The sequence below is a fragment of the Triticum aestivum genome, chromosome 2B (assembly GCF_018294505.1).
Source record: "Triticum aestivum cultivar Chinese Spring chromosome 2B, IWGSC CS RefSeq v2.1, whole genome shotgun sequence".
Taxonomy (NCBI): Eukaryota; Viridiplantae; Streptophyta; class Magnoliopsida; order Poales; family Poaceae; genus Triticum; species Triticum aestivum.
In genome coordinates this window covers 174,696,641-174,706,077 of record NC_057798.1, presented here as the reverse complement: position 1 = coordinate 174,706,077, position 9,437 = coordinate 174,696,641, and the positions used below count along the sequence as shown (strand labels likewise).

General features: G+C 55.3%; 1 protein-coding gene across 1 annotated transcript; it reads left to right on the top strand.

The window, feature by feature from the left end:
* The first annotated feature begins 1,530 nt into the window (after positions 1-1,530).
* On the top strand, positions 1,531-8,474 carry LOC123044179 (probable inactive purple acid phosphatase 16). The gene is made up of 4 exons (XM_044466837.1): positions 1,531-1,942; positions 2,044-2,684; positions 7,890-7,925; positions 8,006-8,474. Exons 1-4 carry the CDS (start codon positions 1,705-1,707, stop codon positions 8,231-8,233), a joined length of 1,143 nt encoding a protein of 380 aa, XP_044322772.1. The 5' UTR covers positions 1,531-1,704; the 3' UTR covers positions 8,234-8,474.
* Positions 8,475-9,437: the final 963 nt, after the last annotated feature.

Below are 9,437 nucleotides of genomic sequence, written 5' to 3'. Positions count from 1 at the left end.
TATTAATGAGAATCCCGGAATAAGGGGACACGATCTCTGCTTTAACAGGACGTGCCAAGGAAACCGCCTCGCTAAACGCGCTGAGGTGGGAAAGTGAAAACGATTCGAATAAAGGCTTGGCCGTGGTGTGATGTCACGTCACGAAATACGTCAGCAGATTGAACTTGTGTAAATGTTATTCTCTCTACGGTGGTATGTGGAACTTATCTTTGCAGAGCCGGACACTATCCTTGTGTTCAAAATCTTCTATGAAGTATTCGGAGGAGGAACCCACTTTGCAATGCCGAAGACAATATGCGCACCGGACTCGTCGTCATTGAAGTCTGGTTCAGGGGCTACTGAGAGAGTCCTGGATTAGGGGGTGTCCGGATGGCCGGACTATAGCCTTTGGCCGGACTCCTGGACTATGAAGATACAAGATTGAAGACTTCATCCCGTGTCTGGATGGGACTTTCCTTGGCATGGAGGGCAAGCTTGGCGATACGGATATGTAGATCTCCTACCATTGTAACCGACTCTGTGTAACCCTAACCCTCTTCGGTGCCTATATAAACCGGAGAGTTTTAGTCCGTAGGACGAAAAACAATCATACCATAGGCTAGCTTCTAGGGTTTAGCCTCTCTGATCTCGTGGTAGATCTACTCTTGTACTATCCATATCATCAATATCAATCAAGCAGGAGTAGGGTTTTACCTCCATCGAGAGGGCCCGAACCTGGGTAAAAACATCGTGTCCCTTGTCTCCTGTTACCATCCGCCTAGACGCACAGTTCGGGACCCCCTACCCGAGATCCGCCTATTTTGACACCGACAGTCGCCGTCGTCTCGCTCCAAAACGGATTGAACCCCAGGCAGGATTTTGCGCGAATTCACCAGGGTGAATTGCACCTGACCCAGTGGAATTTTTCCGATCCGAGCGGGAGGGTGTGAGGCGGCGGTGGCGTGAAGGTGGGGAGAAAAACTGGCTCTGATTACCAACTGTGATGCCCGGCTAAGGTAGATCAGGAAAAGGGGGTCAGGATGAGGAAGAAGAGGGTAGGTGAGAGGAGACAACAGAGGAAGAGGCTTAATTCACTTTCTTATTTTCCATCCCCCCTCACAGTGGCAACGACTGGCTTAAGTAGTTTACACACACGCGCCCCCGCACGGGCTCACTCGCATTACATGGGCTTGGCCCCGAGGGCTCTCGGGCTACGGCCCAACTTGACCTGTAGCTGCACCGTCCGTGCACGCGCTGTCCGCTGCAGGTTCAGGCGATCATCCGGAGAACGCGTAGCACTGCCAAAAAGCACAAATTCCGTTTTCGAATTTCTGTTTGAATTTCCGCTTTTCAAATTTTGGAGAAACAACTAGGAGGGTCCTAAAGTTTGGCCGTGGCGGTGTTCGGCATGGACTGCTGTATCTACTTCACTCGACTCGCAATGCGCGCCGATGCCGACCGAGAATATTCTCGGTGCCTGCAGCCGCATATTCCACCTTTTTTTTCTCTTTCGTTTTTATGTAGTACGAGCTTTACGAGGTGAGGTGCCAGGTAGTTCTCCGCCGACAGTGACCGTGATCGATCGCAGCTGCGGTGCAGAGGCAGCTTTCTTTTTTTTTTCTCGAAATTTTCTCCAGATATTGGATCGTGGGTCTGCTGCTGCCACTCATCCATCCACGCTTGACTCCAGAGCTTAACCGCCACGGTACACCGAGCGCGCGCCAGATGCGGTGGTGGCAGTGCCGCCTCGCGGCTGCCGTGGCCCTGGCCGCCGCCGTGCTGGCTCTGGGCGCCGTGGGGCCGCGCTCGCCGGCGCCACTGCGGTTCGCGCCGGGTGGCCGGTTCAAGGTGGCGCTGTTCGCCGACCTGCATTACGGCGAGAACGCCTGGACGGACTGGGGCCCCGCGCAGGACGACGCCTCCGACCACGTCATGGCCGCCGTGCTCGACGCCGAGAAGCCAGGTGCGTAATATATAATCCGGTGGCCGCCTCATCCCTCCCCTGTGCAAGCGGATCCGAGCTGTACACTGTAGTTTCCTTCCAAATCACCGAATCGTGCGCAGACTTCGTGGTGTACCTCGGCGACCTCGTGACGGCGAACAACGTGCCGGTCGCCAACGCGAGCCTGTACTGGGACCGGGCGATCTCCCCGGCCAGGCGCAGGGGCGTCCCGTGGTCCACGGTGTTCGGCAACCACGACGACATGCCCTTCGAGTGGCCGCCGGAGTGGTTCTCCCCCGCGGGCGTCCCGCCGGTGCACTGCCCGCCTGCCGTGCCGGCCATGCCGGACCCAGGGTGCAGCTTCCGGGGCACGCCGCGGGTCGAGCTGATGACGGCCGAGCTCGACCGGGCTTGCGGGCTGTCGCGCTCCTCGGTCGGCCCCAGGGAGCTCTGGCCCGGCGTCTCCAACTACGTGCTGCAGGTGCTCTCGCGCGAGAGGCCGGAGGACCCTGCTCTGCTCATGTACTTCCTCGACTCCGGCGGCGGATCCTACCCGGAGGTCGTATCCTGCGCACAGGTCACGTGGTTCCAGAGCCAGGCTCGGTTCCTCAATCCAGACGGCAGGATCCCTGAGCTGGTATTCTGGCACATACCGAGCACGGCCTACGTCAAAGTGGCTCCAAAGGCCACGAGCGAGGTCAGGAAGCCCTGCGTCGGCAGTCTCAACGAGGAAGACGTGGCGCCACAGGTGGCCGAATGGGGCATCATGTGTAGTCTAAGCCTAAGCTCATGCATGATAAGATAGCGTTTGTTTTCTGTTTAAAATAAGTACATGCATGCGGTCGATGTGACGCGTCCATGCAGCTAGCTAGTGGGACGGTGTGGCATGTTTGCACACGATCCCGTTTCCTTTCTTTTCTCCCGGACGTGGTAGACGCTGTGTGACGCAACCGTGGGATGGCGCGGTAACTGCGGATCATAGCGAGTCATCCGGGAGAATAGTTAGCCTCTGAGCTTTGTAATCGCACGAGATAAGGAATGAGAAAACAGAAAGCGCTGCGACAGTTTTCGGCAGCAGAAAAACTTCCTCGTTCGTCTACCTCCGCCTCTCTCTCGCTCGACCTCATCTGATCGCTCTCGCAAAGTCCGGCAACGACAATTGGCATCAGAGCCGTGGTGTTCGATCCACTCTCCGGTGGCCGGCGGTGTCCGATCCGCGGCGTACCATGTCGGATAGCGAGGAGAAGACGAGCAAGTCCGGGACCAAGTCGCCGCCGAAGACGCCGACGTCCAAGGCGCCAATCGCGCGTCTCACCGGCAGCGGCAGCGGCAGCGGCGAGCTCCGTGTGGTGGAGCGCGTGGTGCGCGAGGAGTCGGGGACGGCCATGATGCTCACCCGCACCAATTACCAGGAGTGGGCGCTTGTGATGCAGGTCAAGCTGCAAGTCGCCCGCGTCTGGACCGCGGTGGTCGAAGACGGCGCCGACGAGAACGACGATCGACGCGCGCTACAGATCATCCTCACCGGCGTCCCGCCGGAGTTGATGCGCGTATTGGCCGCGAAGGACTCGGCGAAGAAGGCGTGGGAGACAATCAAGACGCTCCGCATGGGGAGCGAGCGGGCTCGCGAGGCCAAGGCGCAGGTGCGCCGCCGCGAGTTCGAGGATCTGCGCTTCAAAGACGGCGAGTCCGTCGAGGACTTCGGGCTGCGACTTGCCGGCCTCGTCTCCGACCTGGAACTGTATGGCGATCCCGTCACGGAGCACAAGGCAGTCCAGAAGTTCCTCCGCGTGGTGCCGCGGAAATATCGTCAGATGGCGATGGCAATCGAGAGCCTCATCGATCTGAAGACGATGACCATCGAGGAACTCGTCGGGCGTTTCTCGGCATGTGAAGATCATTATGATCTCGACGATGCTGGGCAGTCCGGCGGCCGCCTGCTCTTCACACGTGAGGAGTGGCTCGCCCATGAGCGACAGCTAGGTGTGGGCGGGTCATCGTCCGGTGGCGGCGGCGGCAAGAACAAGTCGCCGGGCAAGCCCAAACCTCACGGCGGCGGCGGTGGCAGACCTGCGCCGGGCAACGGCGGCACGGGCGCATCCGGCAGCTCGGGCGGCAAGAAAAAGGGCAAGTGCCACTACTGCAATAAACCAGGGCATTGGAAAAAGGACTGCTGGAATCGGATCAAAGCTGAAGAGCAACAAGGGAAGCAGGAGCAGGCCAATCTTGTCCGCGGCGAGGAGCATGATCATGGCCTTCTCATGGCTTTGGTCACCGGGCCGGTCACCACGCAGATCGCCGCGCCACAGGCCGTGTTCCTGAATGAAGAAAAAGTGATCCCTGTCCCATCGCCCGACGGGGTTTGGTTCTTTGACACCGGTGCGAGCAGCCATATGACTGGTGAGAGGGGCATGTTTGCAGCCCTGGACGAGGATGTGCACGGCACGGTCAGGTTCGGAGACGGTTCCAGGGTAGCCATCTGTGGGCGCGGATCCGTTGTCTTCCGGTGCAGGAACGGCGATCAGCGCGTGCTGACAGAGGTGTATTTCATACCTAGTCTCAAGAGCAACATTATATCTGTTGGTCAGTTGGATGAGGCTGGGTGTGCTATCAGCATCAGGGATGGGATCATGTCAGTTCAAGACCCATGGGGGCGTGTTCTAGCTCGGATCAAGCGCACTGAAAGCAGACTGTACACTGGTCTCTTGTCTATAGACACACCAGCGTGTTTGTTGACTCAAGGGGAGGAACAGACTTGGCGATGGCATGCCAGGATGGGTCATCTTCATTTCCGTGCACTCAAAGCCATGTCCAGCAAGCAGATGGTGAGGGGAATGCCCACTATTGATCACGTACAAGAATACTGTGACGGCTGCGCACTCGGCAAACAACACCGAGCTCCCTTTCCACAGACCACATCGTACCGAGCTGAGAAAGGGCTCGAGCTCGTCCACACGGATCTGTGTGGCCCGATCGCGCCAACGACACCAGGTGGCAGCAAATATTTTCTTCTGGTTGTTGACGATTACAGTCGATACATGTGGCTCGAGCTCCTCAAGTCAAAAGACGAAGCGTTAGAGCGTTTCAGAAAAGTTCAGTTGATGGCCGAGGCAGAAGGAAAGTGCAAACTGCGAGCTTTCCGCTCAGACAGGGGTGGTGAATTCAACTCCGGCGAGTTCCGTGAGTACTGTGAAAAGCTCGGTGTCAAGCACTACACCACCGCACCTTATTCACCGCAGCAAAACGGGGTGGTGGAAAGAAGAAATCAGACGGTGGTAGAAATGGCTCGTTGCTTACTGAAGAGTATGGGCGTTCCATCATATTTCTGGGCAGAGGCCGTAAAGACTGCTGTGTACTTACTGAACAGGGCTCCTACCAGAAGCTTGGAAGGTGTCACTCCATATGAGGCCTGGCATGGCCGGAAACCAAGCGTGCAGCACCTGCGTACTTTTGGATGTACGGCACATGTGAAGAGGACTGGACCAGGCATCACCAAACTATCAGATCGCTCCACTCCCATGATCTTTGTAGGGTATGAAGAAGGGTCCAAGGCATACCGTGTATATGACCCGGTGTCTGGGAAAGTTCAGGTAACCCGTGATGTAATTTTTGAAGAAAGCAGGGCATGGTCATGGGACACTCCGGACAAGGCGGCGTCAACTACAGAATTTGCCACGCCCTCGACCTTCACCGTGGTCTACACCACGGACCGCGGAGTGCATGAGTTGGACACCGAAGGGTGCACTCGACGTACCCCACGCAGCGGGGAGGACATGCCTGCTACACCAACACTGGGGACGCCGTCTCCGAACGCCGGGACGCTGCAGCCTGACTCGGCCTCGCCGGGGATCGCTGGAGCGATACGCTGGGCAACACCTCTCTCTGGTGATGAAGAGCGACGGGACACGGACTTTGGACCTCATTTTGGTCCTCTCCGCTACCGGCTCATCTCCGATGTCCTAGACGAGACGGAGGGAGAGGCAGTATGCGAGCAGATGGAACACTGCCTTCTCAGCGCGGAGGAACCTCGCAACGTGGATGAAGCCATGGATGACACAGCATGGAAGGCAGCCATGGATGAAGAAATGAAGTGCATAGCTGACAACCAAACATGGGAGATTGCTGCTCTTCCCCATGGACACAAGGCTATTGGCCTCAAGTGGGTCTACAAGGTGAAGAGAGATCCAGAGGGAAACATTGTCAAGTACAAGGCTCGCTTGGTTGCAAAGGGATATGCTCAGAGAGAGGGCATAGATTTTGAAGAGGTCTTTGCGCCGGTGGCGCGGATGGAAACTGTACGGCTCCTCCTAGCTCTTGCCGCTCACTCACGTTGGGAAGTGCATCATATGGATGTCAAATCTGCATTTCTCAACGGCGAGCTCGCGGAGGAGGTGTATGTGGTCCAGCCGCCTGGTTACAGCGTTACTGGAAGCGAAGGCGCTGTTCTGAAACTGAAGAAGGCGTTATATGGTCTTCGACAGGCCCCGCGAGCATGGTATGCCAAACTTGATGAGACTCTGCTTCAACTTGGTTTTGTTCGCAACCCACTTGAGCATGCAGTCTACCGACGTGGGAACACCGAGTCATTCCTGCTAGTTGGAGTATATGTGGATGACCTCATCATCACTGGAACAGATTTGGCGTCAATCCAGGACTTCAAAGGTCAGATGCATCAACTCTTCAAGATGAGTGATCTTGGCTTACTGAGCTACTACTTGGGAATAGAGGTGATGCAGAAAGAGGGGGAGATCACGCTGAACCAAAGGAGCTATGCTGACAAAATCCTAGAGCAGGCGGGCATGAGTGAATGTAACAGTTCCAGTACGCCCATGGAGTGTAGGCTGAAACTGAAGAAGGAGGACGGGTCCAAGCCGTTTGATGCCACTCTGTACAGAAGCGTGATCGGGAGCTTGCGGTATTTGGTCCACACTCGGCCAGATATAGCCCACGCTGTTGGGATTGTCAGCCGCTTCATGGAGGCTCCAAGAACTAGCCATTGGGCTGCAGTGAAGCAAATACTGAGGTACGTTCAAGGCACTAAGCAGTATGGATGTCGCTACACAGCAGGAAATGGGAGTGCAACACTTCTTGGATACAGCGATAGTGATCACGCCGGGGATTTGGTTGACCGCAAGAGTACATCAGGGCAAGTTTTCTTCCTTGGGCAGAACCCTGTCAGTTGGACCTCCCAGAAGCAGAAGGTTGTGGCGATCAGCTCGTGTGAAGCAGAATATGTCGCGGCTGCAGCAGCTACTTGTCAGGGCATTTGGCTGAGCCGTCTTGTTGCTGAACTGCTGGGGACTAAGCCAGAAAAGTTCACTCTGCTGGTGGACAATAAATCTGCAATAGCACTAGCAAAGAATCCCGTTTTTCATGATCGGAGCAAACACATCGACGTGAAGTTTCATTTCATTCGAGATTGCGTCGAGGAGAGGGTACTGGAGATCGAGCATGTGGGAACCCAAAATCAGCTGGCTGATATTCTAACTAAGGCACTGGGAAGAGTGCGCTTCTTTGAGATTCGTCAGAAGCTGGCGGTCATGGAGGGGAGCTGGAATACATGAGCTTAAGGGGGAGAAATGTAGTCTAAGCCTAAGCTCATGCATGATAAGATAGCGTTTGTTTTCTGTTTAAAATAAGTACATGCATGCGGTCGATGTGACGCGTCCATGCAGCTAGCTAGTGGGACGGTGTGGCATGTTTGCACACGATCCCGTTTCCTTTCTTTTCTCCCGGACGTGGTAGACGCTGTGTGACGCAACCGTGGGATGGCGCGGTAACTGCGGATCATAGCGAGTCATCCGGGAGAATAGTTAGCCTCTGAGCTTTGTAATCGCACGAGATAAGGAATGAGAAAACAGAAAGCGCTGCGACAGTTTTCGGCAGCAGAAAAACTTCCTCGTTCGTCTACCTCCGCCTCTCTCTCGCTCGACCTCATCTGATCGCTCTCGCAAAGTCCGGCAACGACATCATGGACGCTCTTGCCCACAGGCCTTCAGTTAAGGTACTACCGCTACTGTATCTGAATTCTGAAACTCTGAATACTAGCACGTCTGATTGATGTGTGTATCTTGTAACGTGCAGGCGATCTTCGTGGGGCACAACCACGGGCTGGACTGGTGCTGCCCCTACGAGAAACTCTGGCTGTGCTTCGCGCGGCACACGGGGCACGGAGGATACGGTGACTGGCCAAGAGGGGCGAGGATCGTTGACATCTCTGAAAAAAAGCATTTCTCTGTCAACTCTTGGATCCGGATGGAGAATGGGTCAACGCACAGCCATGTTACCTTGAGCTCTGCTCGGTTTAATTAGGTTCAGGCTCATTTGCCCTAGCTAGGATGTGTTCAGTTTGGAAAGTCCATTGTAGATTTGCAGTGCAAACAGTTTGTGTTCGATTTAGTTAGGGCATCCCAAAACAGACCCTCAAATCGCCAGCATCCATCCGGTCCGGACGTGTTTACCATCCAACGCGGGCATATGTATCGGTCCACTGATCGGTTTGGATGCGCTTTTTCCCCTAAACTAGAAGCAAAGTTGGGGAGTTCGGACATCAGCTACGTAGGACTCTCACACCCCCGCCCTACTCAAATCCCCTTCCGGTTTCATTCTCTTCCATTTCGCCCCTACCCCCTCTTGCTTTGCATCTGCGTCCTCCTCCGCCGCCGCCGCCGCCGTTGTACCTCTCTAGCCACCACCCAGCCATTGTCAGACGTCCGCAAACCACCACTCACGCGCCCACTCGCCTTGTGCTACAACGTCGTCCACCCAGGATATGTCCACAGCCATGTACCTCCGCCCCCTCACCCCCCCCCCCCGCCCCAGTTGACGACGTCCATGGCGGTCACCACGCCCGGTAGGTGTTTGGTCAAATGCCATCGAGCTTTATTTTCGAACTTCATGTTGTTTTTCAGAGTACGAAGGATGGCGGGGTACTCGAGGACAGAGGACGAGTTGTTCTGCGATGCATGGTCGGCCGTATCCATGCATTTCGTAGGCAGGAGCGGAAGAGGGCTCTTCTGGTAGCGCGTGCATGATTCATTTAACGCGTGAAAGCATATCGCGCCGTACGACATGCACATATCCACGGAAGCAATGTGAAGTCGTTAGTGTATCAATGGCACACCATCCAAACCAATGCCCACAAGTTCTATGGCGCGGTTGATATGCTGGAGGCAAGGTGGCCATTGCGCGCGGCAGCCGAGGAACCGTAAGTTTTGCTTCTTCTTGTTGAACTTGTTGATTGATTCATCATTCACTCAATGTTTGCTCTACACATTGTGTAGCCTGTACGTGTTGCCGTGATGTACCATATGATAGTGGGCAGACCATTTACGCACATACATTATTGGATGAAACTCAAGAGACAGTATGTATGGGACGACATGGTCCGTTCATGAAAAACTTGTTGAACATCCTGTTAATCTAGTTGAATTTGAATTATTGTTGTACCAGACCTAGTTGCATGCTATGTATGGATGACTTGTGCTATTGTCTATCCGAACATTGATGAATTCTG

Bases quoted from the DNA above. Each gene is read 5' to 3' on its own strand.
- LOC123044179 (XM_044466837.1), top strand. From the start codon at position 1,705: ATGCGGTGGTGGCAGTGCCGCCTCGCGGCTGCCGTGGCCCTGGCCGCC. The intron at 1,943-2,043 runs GTGCGTAATATA...AATCGTGCGCAG, and splicing joins GCTCGACGCCGAGAAGCCAG to ACTTCGTGGTGTACCTCGGC. The intron at 2,685-7,889 runs ATCATGTGTAGT...TCCGGCAACGAC, and splicing joins CACAGGTGGCCGAATGGGGC to ATCATGGACGCTCTTGCCCA.